Consider the following 21,759-nt stretch of genomic DNA (forward strand, 5'->3'; position numbering starts at 1 on the left):
ATTTCCGGGATATATTCCCAGAAGTGGTATTGCCAGGTCAAATGAGAGCTCAATTTCTAATTTTTTGAGAAACAATTGTTGATTTTTTGGAATGAATAAATGAAGAAATAGGTATACTGATTCTTCATAAGTGGTAGACTGCTGAAAGCTTCTTTGTTGATCCCTTATAGGAGATGCACAAGAGCAAATTAGCTCTCTCTGTAATGAACAAGGACAACTCTATCACAGGGTCATGGAGAATGTTCGATTCATAAGTAGATCTTCAACATCTCACAAATTGAAAGCTGAGGCACATTACAAGAGATATCATTCCAGCCCCAGACCCTTAGGAAACGCAAATTTAATATAACACAGTGTTCATAGTCATTATTGGGTTCACCTGGGTGCCAGAACCTGAAAAAGGAGAACAGGGTAAGTATGTTTCTCAAATTGTCTTTGAAAAGAGACAGTGAAGCAAGGGCTGCCATAGAGCTTTATGGAGGTCAGGTCAGAGAAACACAAATCATTACTTCCCCACTCCTCACAGATGGCCCATCCATCTGTTACTGGCATTTCCCCTGAAAATGGGGCTGCCATTCCCCAGAGCTGCCCCATCCCCTTGTGTCAGACACCCTCCCTGCAGACCTGCCTCTCTCAGTCCATGCTTGTCCCCTGATTCCTTGGGCTCCTTTAGTGATCAAAAGTTTTATCCTGTTCATATCAATAGCGTGGGCTTTTTTATGTACTACTTTTGAAAAATGAGATGTGTTTAAAATATCTTTGATTTGATTCTTCTAGACCCCTCGCAAGGTTGGGTTATCAAGGGCACCCCAGAGAGGGCTGGGTGAGCCTAGTGCCTGCTCAACCTGAGACCCAGCACCACTCTCCACAATTGCTGCCATGCCCCTGTCTGGACTCTGTGCTTGGGTGAACCCCACCCAGAAATAAATCCATGAAATGAATCCATGAGAAAAGCTCAGGGATGCAAAAAAGTAGAGCGAGAGTAGCACTGTCTTCTCATTGTTCATCAATTTGCTCTAGCATGCCCAGTAACTTCTCCATGTGAGACTTCTTGTTACTGTTTTTGGCATATCTAATATGTCATGGGTAGCTTGCCAGGGTGGGATACTCTCGGTAGCTTGCCAGGCTCTCCAAGAGGGGCGGAGGAATCGAACCTGGGTCAGCCGTGTGCAAGACAAACACCCTACCCATTGTGCTATTGGGGAAGTTGTCTGCCATAGAGGCAGGGGGAGGGTTGGGATGGGAGGGTAGGAATACTGGGGACATTGGTAGTAGAAAATGTGCACTGCTGGAGGGATGGGTGGTAGATCATTGTATGACTGAAACTCAAAATTAAAGCTTTGTAACTGTATCTCACTGTGATTAAAAAAAAGCTCAGGAATGCAGATTCTGTGACTGAAATCTCTAGACTTTCACAGATTTGAGGATGGCCTACCTCCGCCCATCCCTCTGTACTCTAGAAGACCTTTTAGTCTCACACACATATGCCCCAAAGCTGCCACCCAGTTAAAAATTTAACATCAGCTATATCTCCCCATCAAAATTTTGGACTTTCTGCAGGTGAGCAACATCTAAAATTCTGTAACACTGAGTAGCATACCAGATTGAATGGGATGTAATGTAGAAGGCAACCTGTCTCGATTATTAAAATATAACCAGAAGGCTTAACCTGTATCAACACCTTAGTAATCTCTTATCAAAGAACTTACGGCTCTATGGTGAGTACAGCAATCTTCACTAGCTTTCTTCTAAGGAAATATTTTATGATCATTCTGTTAGCAAACTATTGATAACAAGCAATATAAAATAAATTATTGAGAGCCTGCTATGAAGTTGAAGGGCTGATTGGAAAAGTTGGAAAAAATGGTGGAAGGAAGGTGTAATGGTGGTGGAATTGGTGTTGAAATATTGAGTGCCTGTGAAACAAATCATAATGAACAACTTTTATACATCAGTGTTTATATAAAGTTTAAGGGAAAATAACAATTTTAAATAAATAAATAAATAAAATTACATTTCTTAGAATCAATATCTCTGATTCTACTACTGTTATCTAAGAGAAAATGATCTTATTCTGTTCTTAATCTAAAATAATCAAACTAGAGTCTATCCCTATACATTTCAAATTGTTCCTATGAATCTCTAAGGTATTAACTTACTAAATTGTACTAAAGGATCTAAGAGTTGTGTGTGTGTGTGTGTGTTTTGCTTTGCTTCTTGGGTCCCACACAGCATTTCGCAGGGGTACTCCTGGCTCTTCACTCAGGAATTACTCCTATAAGTGCTTGGGGGACCATATGGGCTGTTAGGGATAGATCCGAGGCGAGGTGGAAGGCATGCAGGCAAACACCCTAGCTTCTGTACTATCGCTCTGGCCTTAGAGGGTTTATTTCACTGATATAAATAAAAGATACATTAAGACTTACAGAATTTAGCTTACTGATTTATTCTAGGGCTTACATTTTAAGAATGGCTATGATTTTTCTTGACATGAATTTTATTATCTTGAATATATAAATTTCACAAGCTTAGGCTTTCATGTCAAATAAACCTAGCTTGGAAGATAATCACTGCTACCACAGAAAACTTTTCCTGAGTTATATAAACTCTTTTAATTCAGTGTTCTCATTTCTACATGGAGAAAAAGAAAATGATTCTTTACAGACTTCTTGAAGTGATTAGAAGCAGAATGCAAATTAAAATATGAAAATTAATGTCCAGAAGTTATGTTTGAGCTGTATTATTTTAAAGCTGCTGTTTGAAGCACCCTAAAGTCCCTACTGTCTGCAGGATTCAGCAACCTCTTACCCAATTCAATACTCACGTGACGTTTTGATTGAGTGGTGTCTCATTAACCCATTCCCAGTGACCATTCTTCAGATCTGACAGCCCCAAATAATAAGCATAATTCCTGTTCACATTCTTGTTAATAAAGTCCTGGAAAAGAATAGAAGTGAATTAGAGTTTATAGCCTTCACCTAGATTTGAGTCCTTTATAGCCATAGGGAGAAGAGAACACCAAAACGTATGGGTCCATGAAAAGGCACCCAGAGTCCAGCCCAGAGTCTGGGTCTTCTGTGACTGAACAATACAAGATCAAAGGCATCTCTCATGAAGATGTTATTTGTCTTAGGTGTTCAGACCTCTCTACAAAGCCCCATAGACAGATAGGGCAGCTTATAAACAACTGAAATGGTTTTGCAGAGTGATGTCCCCAGATCAGAAGAACAGTTTGGTCAGGAAAAGACCCCCTTTCCTCTTCAAAATTGCTCTCATAGTAAGCTTATACGGAGAGAAGGAAAAGAAGTATGATGAATCCCCTTTCTAACAACATGAACGCTCCTGTCTCATACCTAAGGATGCCCCACTGACACAATTTCCTATATCCCTTTGGTGATTGGGATTTTAATTTAGGAATTCAGAGCAGAGTTCATTAGAGAACTGCAGTGCACAGCACACAGGGAAGAGATTTCTGTCTGTGCTCACAGTGAATTATCATTTCTCACTCACCCCCACTTCATCAGTAGAAGATGGGAGTCTGGAGAAGAAATTTTCCACCTAAGTTCTTTTTCTTTTGATAATTAAATTATTTCACTTCATTGCTGTTTATTCCTTTCCTATTTCACTTCATAACTTTTCTCGATCATGTATTGTTTATTTTATTTTCCTGCTTCTTGTTGTGGCAGTTGTTGTCATTTATTAGTGCTTGGAGACCACAAGAGCCAAGTCATCACTCCACCAGTAGTCCTCAATTGGCTAAAAAAATGCAGGAGTTTAAGCTTAGCATAACACACAACAAGTATTTCAGCTGCCAATAGATTAATGTCTCTGATTGGAGCAACCTCCAAGCACAGGGCCAGAGATAGCCCCATTGAGACAGTAATAATTTATAAAATGTATGTAGGTTCATAAAATTAACTGACATTTCAGGTTCAAATATACCCATCTTTCCGTTCAAGCCTCCATATAATACTCTATATTTTGCACAATATTAAGGGGGCATGCAAGTGGACGATTTAAATGGAATCAGAAGAAGGTGTAGAATTCAAAGACTTCGATGTCGGATCCCATCTATTTTATTCAAAGCCTTATGCCTTGGCAGCAACACCTCTGACCATGAGAACTTCCTCCCAAGCAGGAGGGGTGGACAGAGTTGGAAGGACCATGACGCCAACGTTGACTGGAAAGTACCTGCTCCTCCTTGCTGTCGACCACCACCAGATGCGCCTGCATCCCTGCACAGTGCTTCTCACTGTCAGTCCAGTTTTTTTTCTCAGAAGAAAAAAGGTAGCAATTTGAACAAAAAGGCTTCCAATTCTTCGGGCAGCAGCTCCAGGATTTCCCTGTGTTGATACTTGGCCATGTTAGTACAATATAATACAGGTAATGTTTTTATTATTTTGGGATCACACTAAGCAGTGTTCAGGGGCTACTCCTGGTTTTGTGCTCAGGAGTGCACCTTGGTGGTCCTTAGGGGATCATACTTGGTGTAGAAATAAAACAATGGTTGACCACATACAAGACAAGTGCAATAACCACTGTACTCTGGCCCAAGGCAAGTAATTTTTTTGTTTGTTTTTAAATCTATTTATTTTTATTGAATCAAAATGAGGTACACAAAGTTGTTATTGTTGGGTTTCAGTCATACAAAGTGCCAATGCCCATCCATTCTCCAGTGTGTATTCTCCACCACCATAAAGTAGGCGTATTGTTAAATTTAAAAAGCAAAAGAGATCTTTGTGGAATTACAATGCCCATGTTCAACAAATAGTAATAGGATCCTTACCCATCATGCATTGTGTAGGTCACCTGCATCTGGAAGTAACAAATATTTTCCCATTTCCTTGTCTGTGTGTCATTAGTAGAGGTAGCTAGAACCAAAATATTTTTAAAAGGTGCAGACTTGGAAGCAAGGGAGAGAGTACAGCAGGTAGGGTGCTTGCCTGTACATCATTGTCATTGTCCTGTCATTGTCCTCCCGTTGTTCATCGATTTGCTCGAGCGGGCCCAGTAACGTCTCCATTGGACACTTTGTTGTTACTGTGTTTGGCATATCGAATACGTCACAGGGAGCTTGCCAGGCTCTGCCGTGCGGGTGAGATACTCTCGGTAGCTTGCCAGGCTCTCAGAGAGGGGCGGAGGAATCGAACTCGGGTCGGACATGTTGGCTGCTTGCAAGGCAAACACCCTACCGCTGTGCTATCGCTCCAGCCCTAATCCAATAAGTATGTGGTGTATTGTCTAAGAAACCACTTGAATGCATGAAATGTTTCTGTTTTCTTAAAACACAACTGAATTTGATCTCTTTTGAGTAAGTCATTTTTAACAGATATTTGGGGAAAATAAGAGTGAACATAAAGTACAGCGAGAAGTGAAGACTAAAGAAATCCAATGGAGTTATAGTACAATGGGCAGGGGCTTGTCTTCCATGTGGCTGACTTGGATTTCACACCTGACACCTTATAATATACTCAGAGCAGCACCAAGGAGTGATCCCTAAATGCAGTGTCCTGAAAACTGCCAGGTGTGGCAAAACAGAGAAGAAATTCAGAAGCTACTCAACCACTTTTTCACAGATAATAATATCACACAAAATAATTGAGGCCTGATATAGAGGCACACTTAAAACTATTAAGAAACAGCTCTTAAGTATGCTGTATCCATGAATCTTACTGGAGCTATTGATATGTATGGGAAATGTACACTGGTGAAGGGATGAGTGTTGGAATATACATGATGAAACCCAGTCATGGACAACTTTGTAACTGTTTGTTTCACAGTGATTTAACTAAAAAAAAATAATGAAAAACATAGCATGACAGTGGAAACAGGACAGTGGAAACAAGGGTCAGGCGGAATGTTCCGTGGTTGGAAGCTTGCCACAAGGGGTGTAGGGTGTAATATAGTGTAGTCCACAGCTAAATTATATGCATAATTGTTCTTCTAGTATGATCAGAAACTTATATAAATATCAGTATATTATTTTATATTATCAATTATTATAATTAGTAATAATTATATATACATTAGTTCTAGTAGTATAGTCATGAGTTCTACTAGTATATTCAGCAATTCAATTCTATGCATATTAGTTCTTACCTTTCGTGGTCGAGTTTTCTTTCTTACATTCCAACATTGTGTGAGTCAGTTCTTGTGTAAACTTTTCTTCTTGAACAAGTTTAGAATATTTTTGGAAAAAAACTAGGAAGAGAATAACACCAATCATTTTTGTGGTACTGCTAAGGTTTTTCTTTTTACTGTTACTTTCTTGAACAAAGCCCATAATACATAATTGCTCCAATAGAATGATGCTAACTGTGGAAAAAGTACCTCATTGCCCAGCATTCAACACATTCTAATCCTACAGATATTGAAATAATAGGTTTGTTTTCAGAATGGGATGAAAGATGCTATGACAATTCTTTTTTTTTTTTGATTTTTGGGTCACACCTGGCGATGCACAGGGGTTACTCCTGGTGGTGCTCAGGGGACCATATGGGATGCTGGGAATCGAACCTGGGTCGGCCACGTGCAAGCCCTACCCTCTGTGCTATCTCTCCAGCCCCCAACAATTCTTTTATTATGGATCTAAAGGCAATTATCCATCCTCACCTTCAACAATAAAAAAGTGGGTGAAAAAAAAAGTTGGTGATATGTATACAAATGCTAAACCTTGGAAAAGGGAGAGGTGAGAAATGGTTAAACATTTCTGAGGATATAAAATCATGTCTTTGGGGAAGAAAATCATCAATTCTGAGGTCTGGGTTACCTGTAGAAAGGGAAATTTTTTTAAAAAATCTAGCAAGGAGGGAAGATCATTTGTTTCTTATCCTTTTTCCTTTCGTCTATCCCAACTGTCATTCTTCTGCACATCAGTACACTCAAATCTCTCACATTTTAAGATAAATCTACTTCCCTCTCTAAATGGTGAAATTTCTCTTTTTCTTCATCACCTCTCATGAGCTCCCTGACCAACCAATGCTAACTTCCACTTCAACCACTGCACTCTTGTAATGTCCCAACCATATCCATGGGACACTTCTAAACTCTTTTCTTAGACCTCTTGCAATTCTTTTTTGTAATATAAACTTGTTTACAATAATTTATTACAGTCAACATTCCAATATCAATCCCACCACCATTATACCTTCCCACCACCATTATTTCATATTTTCCCAACCATCACCGAAGACTGCCCCAAGAGCAGGCCTGAAATATTTTATTTTGTGTTGCTTCTTATGTACAATTCGCTAGTGAACCAAAAATGTTTCTTTAGAAAAAAGTGTGCGAAGATTGTTGTATCTCACCCTGGAGCCATTAAGCCCAACGGCTTTTATGTGTGTTTGTTTTGTTTTGTTGAGATTGGTTGCTTTCTACTTTTATTTATTTATTTATTTATTTATTTTTGCTTTTTGGGTCACACCTGCTGATGCACAGGAGTTAGTCCTGGCTCTTCACTCAGGAATTACTCCTGGCAGTACTCAGGGGACCATACAGGATGCTGGAAATCAAACCTGGGTTGGCCGCGCGCAAGGCAAATGCCCTACTCGCTGTGCTATCTCTCCAGCCCCTGCTTTCTACTTTTTAACCATCTAATGTGGTATGCTACTCCTGGTAGAGCAGTGGTATAGAGTATGAGATGTTGTGTAGCCCATTTGCAGTCACACACTCCAGGAATTCTAAAATTTTGAAAACTGTGATACAACTATAGTTAAATTTTTAACTGGATGGAGACTTTGTGGTCTGGAGGTATCTCTGCAGCTTGCTGATGATGATTTCTTCTAAAATTTATTTGTGAGTTTTTGGATCATGGCCATTAATGAGATTCTATGACTCAAGAGGCAGTTTATGGGCAAGGCTCTCTGACTCCCAGAAGAACAGGGAGATGGGGGGAGGTTACCCATTACCTACTCTGTGAGACCCTGATTATTTTGAAGCTATGCCATTCTTGAACTCAGTTCTTTTCATTTCATTCTTGGGACACCACTGTTTCCTGGTTTTGTCACTCCTTTCTTTCTGATGCTTCTTAATCTCAATTGTCTTCACACCTCTTTTAAAATCTAATATTCCTCACATTTCTTGCAGATGCTTCTTTAATTACTTTATACTCCTCTTTATCCATCCTTCTTTCAATTGTAAATTTCTTATCCTCCCTCTCATTGGAAAGTCTCTTCCTGAGTGATAGCATGAGTACCCACAGTTTCCTCTGCAACATGGAATAATTCCAAAATCCAGGCTTCGTTTTCAAAATCTGGCCAATATGTCTCCCACTAGACAGGTCCACTTGAGGTTCAAGAGTCAACAAAAATCAATGTACCCCAAACTTAAATCACCAACCTCACTCATAAACCTACTACCTGTGAATATCTATGTTATTGAGTTAAAGGTAAAGGCCCTCCCGTTGATCGTCGATTTGCTCGAGCAGGCCCAGTAACGTCTCCATTGGAGATTTTGTTGTTACTGTGTTTGGCATATTGAATACTCTCGGTAGCTTGCCGGGCTCTCCGAGAGGGGCGGAGGAATCGAACTCGGGTCGGCCATGTTGGCCGCTTGTAGGGCGAACGCCCTACCTCTGTGCTATCGCTCCAGCGATTTATTGATTTATTGAGTTATCAGGTGAAAATACCTGCACTATGCTTGAGTTCTTAAAATACCTTATATTTAGATCTCAGTATTCATCAAGCTTCTATATCCTTGGTTCTACATTCTCGGTATTATTCAAAGATTCCTCCTTTTCTCTTTACTACCACAAACCTTGGGTCAAGTTCTCACTATTTTGCAAATGAATAATGAACTGGCATTCTTTTATTTATAACCAACTATGTCCTGGCATATTCAGTTAACACAACTTACCAAAGTATATTTCAATTAAAGTACGTGTATTGCAATTGGGTGTATTCAATTGTCAGTTTCAAATAACAAAATGACAAAAGTGCATTTCTATCAAATCTGATTACAATATCTCTTCCACGTTTTAAAGTCTGCAGTGACTCTCAATTACTTATTATAAGAAAGCTCATGATTTTCCATCTTTCCTGTAACCACACTCATTATTTTTTGGTTTTGATTTTTTGGACCACACCCAGCGATGCTCAGGGGTTGCTCCTGGTTCTGCACTCAGGAATTACTCCTGGCAGTGCTTGGGGGAGCATATGGGATACCGGGGATCAAACCCAGGCCGGTTATAAGCAAGGCAAACGCCCTACCCACTGTACTATCCCTCCAGTCCCCACACTTATTTTCAATATTACTTTTCAACAAGTGATATCTAATTCTACATCACTTCAACTTGAGACAACTCATGACTTCCTTTAGTTAGGTCTGGGGGATATTGATATCAATGATAAAATGTTTCTGTGACATGTGTGTAGACCTGGGTTCAACACCTTGCACCCCAAGATCAGAGAGTTGGGAGAGGTCAGGAAAGCTGATGGTTTTAAGATGTCCTTAGCCAACAGAATGTATGGAAGCAATTCTGATGAATTCTATGCTGTGGTTACAGGAGATTTCACTGACATCCACTCAATTCTCAGAAACCTAAAAGTCACCTTCCAAATAAACTCAGGCTATTCTGGGAAATTGTGAAACAACTGTGACCAAATTGCCCATGTTTGCCGACTGACATCCTCTTCTTCAAACACTAAGTTGTCTGCAACCTCTACCTGACTGCTTGTGTGTGAATAATTTAAGCCAGACAAAAAGAACCTCCTAGTTGATTGGTTAAAATTGCCAACTCACAGAATCAGGTGCTTGTTATTTTAACCATTAAGTGAAAACTTGTTTTACTCATCAGCAAAAGATAAGTGATTTGAAAACACCTTTCGGGGGTAAAACAGATTTGGGCTGGGAATATAGCTCAAAGGGTTGACTGTGTGCTTTGCTTGCAGGTATTCTCAGCTCCATCCTCATCACAGAGCTACCCCCAAGCTTCGAGTCAGTAGACATTAGCATCATGGAGCAATACCCCCCCCAAAAAAATCAAACAAAAATTCTAGACTATTAGTATTGTACATAACACACTTCATGCTCTGAGGGGAATATTTCTTGCATCTACAGTTTTATTTCTCTCAGTTCCTCAACATGATATGTTCCAGTTATTTCTAATTATGCCGCCCAGATTTTCCTATGCTCTCTTACTTCTCTGTTACTCTTCCAGAAAACGCTTCCTCCAGGAAACCTTTACAACTTCTTTGCATCTCACCCACACACTTATATAGTGTTGAAACCACTGGTTGATTCAACAGTTTTCCACTATTCTCTGAATTTCTTGAGACTATGGGGAAATTCTCTAGGTTCCTTTTGCTGTCCCAGTGCTGGATAAAAAAAAAAAAAGCCAGTAGTCACCACTTCATATTGAATAACCAAATTAGTGAATAAAATATACATCCAAATCAGCACTTTTTCATACCTTTTAAAAATCTTTAAAAATCTTTAAAATTCTTAAAGCCAGAGGCAGAAGTGATAGTATAGTAGATAGATGGTCCCCTGAGTCCCACCGGAGTGATCCCTTATCACAGATTGAGGAGTAAGCCCTAAACACTTCTGAGTATGGCCCCAAAGATTGTTTAAAATTCTGGAGACAAAGATACGCATGTTGCAGATAGCAGAATATGGATATCTACCTCTTTGCAACTGACTTTTACAACATCGATGTTGATAGTGAAAAAAAGGTAAAATTTCACTAGAAAACTCTGCTGAAATATTTTTTCTGTTTCCTTTTCTGCTTGGTCATCCCAAACTATGTGCCTGCACTTTAAAGGGCCTGAACAACACTACTAAGGAATAGAGTGTTGTCCTCATTTTCCCAAACCGTCTAATGTCTAACGTTCATTGATTTAAAGAAGGCCTTTGATTCTGTTGAGACGGAAGCGGTCATGGAAGCCCTAGCCAATCAGGGCGTACAAACTCAATACATCAGGATCCTTCGTGAGCTCTATTGCGGATTCACTACCAAGATCTCACCATTCTACAAAGAAGTAATCATCCATATCAAGAGAGGGGTTCGGCAGGGTGATACCATTTCACCAAAACTCTTCAGTGCCACCCTCGAGAACATCATGCGACGACTAGAATGGGAAAACATGGGAGTGAAGATAGATGGTCGGCAACTACACCACCTCCGCTTTGCTGATGACATCGTTCTAATAACACCAAACATCAGCCAAGCGGCACAAATGCTTGCGGACTTTGACCGTGAGTGTGGAAAGGTTGGACTACAGCTGAATCTTACGAAGACAATGTTTATGAGAAACAGCCTTGTTCCTGACGCTCCATTCGCTCTCAACGGAACCACCATCTCCGAATGCAACAGTTATATATACTTAGGTCGAGAAATCAACATGATGAATGACCTGGCACCTGAGTTACGCAGGAGGAAGAGAGCGGCTTGGAATGCCTTCAAGAGCATTGAAGAAATAACTAAAAGGACAAAGAACCTCCAACTACGAGCACATCTCTTTGATTCCACTATTCTTCCTGCATTAACATATGCCTCAGAGACCTGGACCCTACGAAAACAGGATGAGAACACTATTCGGGTCTCTCAAAGAGGAATCGAAAGAACTATGCTTGGAATATCACGATTCACTCAAATGAGAGATAGAATCCGGAGTTCTGATCTTCGTCAACGCTCAAGAATCAGAGACGCTGTCTCATTTGCCAAGACATCAAAAATCAGATGGGCTGGACACGTAATGAGGTTTACAGACAACCGCTGGACTAGAGCCATTACTGATTGGATTCCACGAGACATCAAAAGATCACGTGGACGCCCACCTATAAGATGGTCAGACTTCTTCGTCAAGACCCTAAATGATCGGTTTGAGGCTCTACATGTTCCTAAAACGAACAGATACCATTGGGCTACGCTAGCACGCAACCGGGATGAATGGAGACGTTACTGGCACCCGCTTGAATAAATCGATGAATAACGGGGATTAAGTGATAAGTGATTAAGTCTAATGTAGACAGTGATGCCTTAGAGGTTTCACTTTACAACACAAATATGTGCACATACATATAGACTTTACTTTCTCCAAAGAAAGTTGGTGTCATTATTTCATGGAAGAGAAACTAAATTCAAATAAAGCACCAAGTCTCCAAAGACTGCTTATTGTTCTCTTTCCCCTAGAGAAGACTTCAGCTTTCTGCTAAAAATCTTGTGTTGAATTATCAGTGTCTCATCTCCCTTACCTATCTCTTCAGGTAAGGGAGATATTCCTCCCTGATTCTATTAACTACTTACTGATAAAGGTGATTAAAAATGAGATTGTCAGCAGCAGAAGAATCAGCAATGCAGCAAGAAGTAGTTTGACAGAGTTACTTTGGGGAGGGCTAGTCTTCTCTTTGGAAGCTGCAAGAGAAACCAAATTAGGTCAGTCAGTAATACAGTCAGGCCAGTCCTTCCTCTTCTCCCTTTTTTGTGAGTGGCACATTAATACAGACAGTGTGATGTTTAAAAGAAAAGTAACTAATAGCACTCATTGTAGAAACCTAGGATAATATGTAAGAACATGAATTCCTACCATTAAGAATTACTGTTTTTAACATTTTGATATGAAAATAATTTAATATTAAATATTTATACATTGTTTAATTGTAATATATTTAAGTATGCTATAACTTAAATATTTTTATATTTAAATATTAAACATTTTAATAGCAACATTTTACAAAATGTCTGGATCACATATATTATTTGATAATATTCTATTTTTAACATATGATATATAACTCTTACTTTTCATTGATTTACAATATAATGGAATTTCCAGGGGTTGCTTTCACAATCCTGTTTTTTTTTCTTTTGTTTTGCTTTTTGGATCAGACCTGGCGATGCACAGGGTTTACTCCAGGCTCATGCACTCAGGAATTACTCCTGGGTGTGCTCGGGGGACCATATGGGATGCTGGGAATTGAACCTGGGTCGGCCGCGTGCAAAACAAACACCTTTCCTGCTGAGCTATTGCTCCAACCCCATGTTTCACATTCCTATATGTTTATAAGTCTTATCATACCTACTACCAAAGTTCTACTGCCATTTACATGGCCAGAAAGATCCTTCTAACCTTTCCTCCCACCTCTGCAATTAATAGAGTTCCCAACAAAACTCTTCTGAGTTAGTTTTATTGCTTTATTTATTTATTTATTGGACCTAGGGTTTTGTCCCCTTCTTTCCCTTTGTTGTTGGTTGCTGTGACAGGAAATACACACCTAGTTGCAATGTTGTGGTGCTCACCAGAGGTTTCACATGTGGTTGAAGAGCTGGAACACGCTTGATGGTGGGCACAGACTCTGCTGTGGCAGAATGAATCATGAACAGCAATGCTGACAGAATCACACTTAGCATGGGGGGCAGTGATGGGAATCGAACTCTTGACTTTGTGCTTTCAAGGTAAGCACTCTACCATTGAATTATCCCCAGGTCCAGTTCTCTTGGGTTTTGAGTTCACTTGCTTTAGTGATTTATATTTCATATATAAGTGGGGCGGAGGAATAGCACAGCGGGTAGGGCGTTCGCCTTACAAGCGGCCAACATGGCCGACCCGAGTTCGATTCCTCCGCCCCTCTCGGAGAGCCCGGCAAGCTACCGAGAGTATTCGATATGCCAGACACAGTAACAACAAAGTCTCCAATGGAGACGTTACTGGGCCCGCTCGAGCAAATCGACGATCAACGGGAGGGCCTTTACTTACTTTTACTTTATATAAGTGCAATGACCTAGTAAATGTATTTCATTTCCTTATTTCACTTCCCATAATCACCTCAAGTTCCATCCATTTTGTTCGAAAAATGAGGATTTTATCTTTTTTTAACAACATTTTGTATTGAATTCATATACCACAATTTCATTATCCAACCATCTCTTGATGGGCATGTATGTTGATCCCATGTTTTGACTAAAGTGAATAATGCAATTATAAACATAGAGGTAAACATATCCTTTTCTTGTTTTTTCTTTTGCAAATTTTATACACTGTATTTTCATAAAGTAGTCCACAATAGTTCATTACAGAAAATATTCAAACACCCACCCAATCAGCAAGCATCTTCCCACCACAATAAGAGGGAAGTGTGTAAAGGTTGTTGATTTCATTCTGGAGCCCTTTAAGCCCGTGTATAAGAGAATACGAGCAAGTATGTTAAAACCAAACACATATGTGCTGCTTTAGGTACATCAATACATCAGCATTTGCGGCTACATGCTCCAGGAAAAACTGCTTTGCTCTCTTCCGGGAGCTTTGTTTTATAGTCTCTGGCTCCTGGACGTTGATGAGATTACATGGCGCCAAAAGGCAGTGTGTGGGTGTGACTACCAAGCTACTGGAAAACTGGGGATCTGGGTGGAGGAGGCCCAGTCTCTATCCGAGCAGGCTTGGAGATCTCAGTCATGGGTCCCACATAACTGGGTTCCTCTGTCAGTTCCTTCATGTGTTAGGCACATCTGAGCATGTACAAAGAGGCCTTGAGCATGGCTGTGGCTGGGTTCTAATTAAATCTAATTTATCTGGAGGGTTTTCAGCTGCTGGGGCTCTGCTTGGGGCGGGGTGGGAAACTCAACCCGCCCCCTCTGAGGATGCCCTGGTGAAGAAAGCCTGGCACAGGGGCAGGAGATTCTGCCAACATATTCATAAGTGACCAGAAAAGTTATCATGGATCATATAGAATTTTCATGTTTATTTTCCTGAGGAATCTCCATAGCATTTTCTACAGGGTACACCAATTTCATTTTCACCAAAAGTATGTCAGAGTTCCTTTTTCCCAATATCCTTACCAACACTGTTTCCAATATGTTTAACATGGACCATTCTCATTAGTGTGAGGTGATATTTCATTGCAATTCTCATTGTGAGACGGGTCACATCTGGAGTAACACAGGGAACACTTCTAGCTTTGCACTCAGGAATTACTCCTGGCGTTGCTCAGGAGACCATATGGGATGCTGAGAATCGAACCTGGGTCAGCTGCATGCAAGGCAAATGCCCTACCCACTGTACAAAAGATTTTAAGCTCTGTTACAAGCCAATATTATCTCAATGAAAGAAACTATTTGGCTGGAGAAATAACTCAAAGAACTGAGTGTATGTATTGCATGCTGGAGACCCATGTTATCTTCCTGACAACACATGATCCCCTAACCACCACTGGGAGAGACCTCCCCCCTCATGGACCCAGGAGAAGCTCATGAGTAGCTTGGATGTGGCCCCCAAGAAAAAAATAAATTCATTTTCTCAAAGTCATGATATATTCCCAAGTAAGGATAAACCCCCTCAGTAATATAAAATATGATTTCAATTTTACAAAAGAAATACTTACATTTACTTACATCTGGAGTTACATGCATTAAAATCTAAATTACTAGTATCCTAGATGATAATAATAAATATAACTTAAATTTTATGTTTTCTATAATGAATACTTCGACATATGGTAAAGTTTATATGCAGTTTATGTTACAGGAAGAAATTTTCTTGAGAATTCTTTATATTTCCACATTTTTGGAAAACATGAACAATTATGACCACACATACATCGTGTTTTTAGTCTCAAACTATATATGCTTTTTTCTTTCTGTTTTCCTCTCTGCATAAGATCTATTACATGATACTCAACTCAAATCACCTTGCCCCACATCCCAAAACTGTATTTAATCCATCTTGGAAACTGGCATGAAATGAAATTTCTGGGTGGGGCCATAGAAATAGTATAGCAGATAAGGTGCTTACTCTGCACACAGCTGACCGGGGTTGTTTTTTGGTTTTTGTTTTTTTTTAATTTTTATTATTGAAACACCATGAGGTAAAGTTGTAGACTTACAAATTTTTGTGCTTGGGTTTCAGTTATACAATGATCCAGTACCCATCCCTCTACCAGTGCCCATTTTCCATCATTTACATATTTTTAAAAAATTTTTGTTAGTGAAACACCATGAGGTACAGTTGAAGATTTACAAATTTTTGTACTTGGGTTTCAATTTTACAATGATCAAACACCCATCCCTCCACCAGTGCCCATTTTCCACCACCACATGACCCGGGTTTTATACCAGGTACCCAACATGGTCCCTTGATCCCTGTCAGGAGTGATTTTTGAGTATACAGACAGGAATAACCCAAAAAGATTGTCTACTGTGCCCCCCACCACCAAGAAAAGAATTTTCTGATGTCAGAGCCATTTCCTTTGAGAAGTAATAAACTGTCTTTGTAAGACTTTCTAGTCTTTTACCTGCAGAGGTCTTTTGTTGTCCCTGAATACACAACTAATACACAAATGAACACACACAGTTCGTGAAAACCTCTTCCACTCTAACTAATCAAGGAATAGAGTCCATTCATTCCTTCATCAAAGGTGCTGCATCTAAGCCAGAGGTTACAAGAGCAGAACACCCATCTCTTGACTGTAAACTCACTCAACCCCACAAGGCAGAACAATGATCAACTAAACAGCACTTCCCTTAGCCTGACTGGAGTGAGGGTGAGGGTTAATTCTCACATCTCACTTTTGAGGTATTCATACCTCCTCCTGTTTCTTATTAGACAACTCAAGCCACTGACAACCATACATTTCCTAGTTGCATCCAATCTAAAAAAAAATAACAACTAATATCACTTATGATTCGCTGACACTCTTCCTTCCCCATCCTTCATCTCATTATGAACTTGCAGAAAACGTTTCTTACCTGTAGGAGCCTGTGATGGGATGACCATGGGCTGGGGTTCATTTTTGAATCTCACTTCAGCGTACGTGATCTCTGTCATCATATTGAGAAGAGACACTCTGCTCTCTTCACGCCAGCCTTCCCATCACTCTGAGAACAACTTAGAGAAGCTATGCAGGAGCACCGAGGTCCCACTAGTCACACAGGCTCAAAGGAGTCACATGAGAACTAAAACCCTCAGCCAGAAGCTTGAACCCCAAGACCAACAGCTAAAATAGTAGCCCTTCAACTCAGGAGAAAAAATGCAGTAAAAATAGAGACCTGGAAACCAAGTCAAAGATGTGAGAAGGAAAAGAAAAGAGGAACTTTTTATTTTTGAAGTCACAAATTTATTCCCCACCATTTACAAGTTGCAGCTCGGACAGCGGTGGAGACAGGGTGCAGTGGCTAGTGCGGTGTCCCCCAATCTCTGCTCACACTCTGAGGGCCCTGGGCTTGTCCCCTGGCTGGCACCAGGTGCCAGACGCTGCATCTGGCTTCGCCAATTTTGCTCCAGCCAGTCCGGCGTCTGTGCCTGCAGCTGCTGGGCCAGCTGCTGGCCTGCCTGGAGGAGGCAGCCCAGGTGGTTCGGCCTGGGGCTGGGGTGTGGCCCCCTGAGATGATGCAACATGAGCTGCTGAACTTGGGGGTTATTCATAAGGTTGGACGTCATGAGAAAAGAAAAAAAAAAGAGGAACTAAGAAATTTCTGTGAATTACCCTTAGGAACTTGCATTTTAAAACCAAAGATTTGCTTGCCCAATAAAAATATGACCATAGACTCAAATCACTACTAAAGTATAAAATCATATTACACTCGAGGAATACATAGATAAATCAGGAAGGACAAAACATTTCCAAAGTATTCCATATGCTTACAATTACAATTCATATTAGTAAATTGTCGTTACTGGATGGATGGAAATTGTTGTGCATTGCTTGTACATGTTCTATGACATATTTATAGAAGTGGCTAAAAATATACTATCAGTAATCATTTCTAAAAATCTAGATTTTGTAAAAGTACAACGGTTCCAGTCCTGGAGCAATAGCACAGCAGGTAAGCTGTTTGCCTTGCATGTGGCCTACCCGGGTTTGATTCCTCCATCTCTCTCAAAGAGCCCAGCACAATACCAAGAGTATCCCGGCCCGCACAGCAGAGCCTGGCATGCTCCCCGTGGTGTATTCAATATGCCAAAAACAGTAACAACAAGTCTCACAATGGAGACGTCACTGGTGCCCACTCGAGCAAATCGATGAACTCTGGGAGGACTGACAGTGACAGTGATCTTTAAAGAACACTATATTAAAGGTTATTTATCAAAGAAGTTGTGGTCAGACATTTAAAATGTTTAACATTAGACTAATACAGTAACATTACTTGCAAAATTTGGGTGGTGAAAGAAAATAAATTCAAGAGTTTGAGAAATTTTGAGGACAGAAAAGATCTCATTTAGCCCTTGAACTCTAAAAACTATGGTGTTTTTCTGGTGGTCACCAGAGGAAAAGGGAAGGGGGAGTGAAATGAACAAGCAGAGAGAGTCATTTGAATAGCATGAGGGCTCTAAAAATTGGTGGGGTACGGGATGGGGACTGAAACCTGCCCTTCTCCCCGCCCTGATGAGGTCCCGAGTTGCTGTCCACAAACAGCTCCTCTGGCTCCTGAATGGCCATGATCCCAGAGGCACACAAACCAATCCTGGAACCCAGCAGCTCTGGCAGAAATCCCTCAGGACTTAATTACTAAAATATCAGAAATCCAAAATTGCGCAGCTACTAGTGAGGCCTCGAGACATCATATGCTCTTCATTTTCAGCAATAGAAAACAAATTATCTAGTGATGCCTTCTTGGCAGGTCTGAATGTTGGGGGAAAACACCAAATAATAATGGTAAGTCTTCTGTCGAAAAATTGAATGTAATCGAAGTAGAAAGAGAGAACAATGAAAATCATCTACCACACTGGCAGGGGGAGGGGTGGGACGGAGGTTATACTGGGGTTCATGGTGGTGGAAAATGTGCACTGGTGAAGAGATGGGTGCTTGATCATTGTATGACCGAGACTTAAATCTGAAAGCTTTGTAACTGTGCTCAGGGTGATTCAATAAAAAAAAAATTAAATTAAAAACAAAATAAAATTTTGGTGGGGTGTGATAAAGTTCACACAAACACAAGAGCCAAAAAGTGAAATTTAAAAATAAAGAGAAAGAAGAACTATGCTACGATTTTTTAAGTTCTGCCCATTCATTCATTAGATTGGAATTCAACAGATGCTTCTTCACTTAAGTATCGCTTTTAAACACAGAGTTCACATAGTCAGTTATGTGAATGGAATTTTGGGGGGCTCCAGAGAAAATGAAAGGAAACAGCCTCTGAGCCACATTCATAAAAAAGCAACATAGAGGAAAGAGAGTTGTGGGATTGACGAATACCACTATCTATTTCACTGCCATTCATGCTCACTCAACACTTCCACAAATAAATGACTCCCCAGGTTTTTAGTCTACCTTTATTCCACCCCAATTTTACTGAAATCATAGTTCTCTATTATTATTGCAAATCAAGTTCCCTAATACCCCAGAATACAAGTTGCTTTTTTGAAAGAAAATTGTCCTTCATACCATGGACATATTTAGATATAGATAAAAGTGACTAGTCTTTAGATGAATTCAAAAACAAGGCAACGAGCGCAATTACTTGGTTGCATCATGAACATAGCCTCAAGAGACCCACAGAATAACCACAGTAAGAATGAGATTTATCATGATCAATTACAATGATCGTAACAGGCAATACACTATAGGTTTTACTATAAATATTGTAAGATTTGCTTGGACCAAATATAGACTGGCTATGAGAGAGCAACACTCCCAGAATCACAGATCACGCTCCCCCCAGCTTTAGGACAGGATTTTTTAACCCATCTAGAAAGCTACAAGTATGTATTCCTTCCTTCCTCACGTCAGGACTCCCTAAGGTAACAGAAGGCCAGGTCAAACAGATCGCATTGGTGTTTGAACCTTTTCCCCCGAAGACACTTAAAGCCCCCTTATTCTCTCCCAAGTCAAGCTCTAATCCAGCTACTTCAGGGGACAATGTAGCATTCATCTGGGAATGCATCCCAATAAACTTCTATTCCTTCACTTTTACTGTCTCTGTCCCTATGTCTGCACCGGACAGGAGCCCCAATCTATCAAACATGCTGTTTTATATTGTCCCCAAACTATAAAATATAACATTTTATTGCAGCATATTTTAAGAACTTTATAAAAAGAAAATTTAAATATACTATTTGGACAGGAGCAATAGCACAGTGGGTAGCACGTTTGCCTTGCACATGGCTGATCTGGGTTTGATTCCTCCATCCCTCTCTGAGAGCCCGGCAAGCTACCAAGAGTATCCCCCCACATGCAGAGCATGGCAAGCTACCCATGGTGTATTCTATAACCATAACAATAACGGTCCTCACTTCATGTTCTTGGAGCTAGCAGACGCCATTGGGCTATACTAGCATGTGACAGGGGTGATTGGAGACATTACTGGCACCCTTTCGAGCAAATCAATGAGCAATGGGATGACAAGTGATACAAGTGATTTGGGCAAAATTCCACACAGAGCAAGTATGACACTGAAACCAAAAATTATTGCTAAGAAATACTCACATGATGGTCTTTTGGCCATCCAAAGAAGAAAAATCACAGGACAGGGCTGAGGCACATGAAATCAGGTTTATTTTTTCTTCACATGAGGAAAACTCTTGTGTGGGAATACCCAGAGTGCCTTGGTAGCAAACACAGGTTCTCAAAATGCTTTATAGCTTTCTGGTTCCATACCTGGGCCATAGCCTGAGCACCTGGTTCTTACAATGTGATCTGGAGGAGAGAGACAATTAAAATATAAACATTCTAGATTTGGTTATTCTAAATATCATATATAAATGCAAAAGGTTTTTTTTTTTTGCTTTTTGGGTCACACCCGGCAATGCACAGGGGTTATTCCTGGCTCTGCACTCAGGAATTACTCCTTGTGGTGCTCAGGGGACCATATGGGATGCTGGGAATCGAACTCAGGTTGGCTGCGTGCAAGGCAAACGCCCTATCCGCTGTGCTATTGCTCCAGCCCCACAAATGCAAAGTTATAAAGGGGAAATGCCCAGATCAACCTTGGGTCCAGAGTACAGGGAGGAGAAAGACTGGAGAGGAGATAAGGAAGGGGCCAGATCGGGGGGTTACGGTACAAAGGTGGTGGTAAAGAATGGTAAAACTGGGGCTGGAGTAATATCACAGTGGGTAGGGCGTTTGCGTTGCACTCGGCCAACCCGGGTTTGATTCCCAGTATCCCATATGGTCCCCTAAGCACCGCCGGGAGTAAGTCCTGAGTGCATGTGCCTGGAGTAATTCCTGTGCATCGCTGGGTATGACCCAAAAAGAAAAAAAAGAAAAGAAAAAGAAAAGAAAAGAATGATAGAGCCAAATATCCAAACTACAGTGTCAACAACACTGAAATCAAGACTTCAACAACAACCAAACTTAGAATGGTACCTGACAAGAGGGCAGTCCGGGGGGACTGGGGAGAGGGTATGGGAGGGAACCTGGGCACACTGGTGGAGGAGGGAGGGAAGTTGGCACTTGTGGTGGGATCAGTGATGCTATACTGTATGTCTAAAACTCAACTATAAGTAACTTTGTAAATCACGCTGCTTTCATAAAATAAGAAGAAAGAAAAAGAAAGGTACTATTAAAGAACTTGATTGCAACCACCCAAATATGGAAGAAAAAAAAAAAAAGAAAAAAGCTCTGGTTTCTGATGCCTTCCGGGTAAGAAGAAAGGGTTCTGGTTTTAAAAGTCTCTCATTAGAGCTCAGATAGAGAAAGGAGTACCAAATAAAGGGTGTTGGGAGGATCCTCCCAGGATGGGAGAAGCATGTTGAAAGTAGACTATAGACCAAACATGATTGCCACTCAATGCCTCTTTTGCAAACCACAACACCCAAAAGGAGAGAGAGAACAAAAGGAAATACCCTGCCACAGAGGCAGGGTGGGATGGGGGGATGGGGGGTGGGAGAG

General features: G+C 40.6%; 1 protein-coding gene across 1 annotated transcript; it reads right to left on the reverse strand.

Annotated features, from left to right (window-relative positions):
• Nucleotides 1-248: 248 nt before the first annotated feature.
• LOC130042541 (C-type lectin domain family 4 member A-like) lies at nucleotides 249-16,760 on the reverse strand. The gene is made up of 6 exons (XM_056134723.1): nucleotides 16,679-16,760; nucleotides 12,245-12,352; nucleotides 6,100-6,201; nucleotides 4,192-4,343; nucleotides 2,825-2,937; nucleotides 249-393 (listed from the first exon to the last, which is right to left on the reverse strand). Exons 1-6 carry the CDS (start codon nucleotides 16,758-16,760, stop codon nucleotides 249-251), a joined length of 702 nt encoding a protein of 233 aa, XP_055990698.1.
• Between the last annotated feature and the right edge of the window lie 4,999 nt (nucleotides 16,761-21,759).

This window comes from Sorex fumeus, unplaced genomic scaffold, assembly GCF_029834395.1.
Source record: "Sorex fumeus unplaced genomic scaffold, SorFum_2.1 ptg000101l, whole genome shotgun sequence".
Classification (NCBI taxonomy): domain Eukaryota; kingdom Metazoa; phylum Chordata; class Mammalia; order Eulipotyphla; family Soricidae; genus Sorex; species Sorex fumeus.

Excerpts from the sequence above, each read along its gene's own strand:
- LOC130042541 (XM_056134723.1), bottom strand. The coding sequence starts at position 16,760 with ATGATGACAGAGATCACGTACGCTGAAGTGAGATTCAAAAATGAACCC. Across the intron at positions 6,202-12,244 it reads ATTTTTAATCACCTTTATCA|TTTTTTTCCAAAAATATTCT; the intron begins GTAAGTAGTTAA and ends TTCTCTTCCTAG. Across the intron at positions 4,344-6,099 it reads AGAAAACTCGACCACGAAAG|GGAAATCCTGGAGCTGCTGC; the intron begins GTAAGAACTAAT and ends GTATCAACACAG.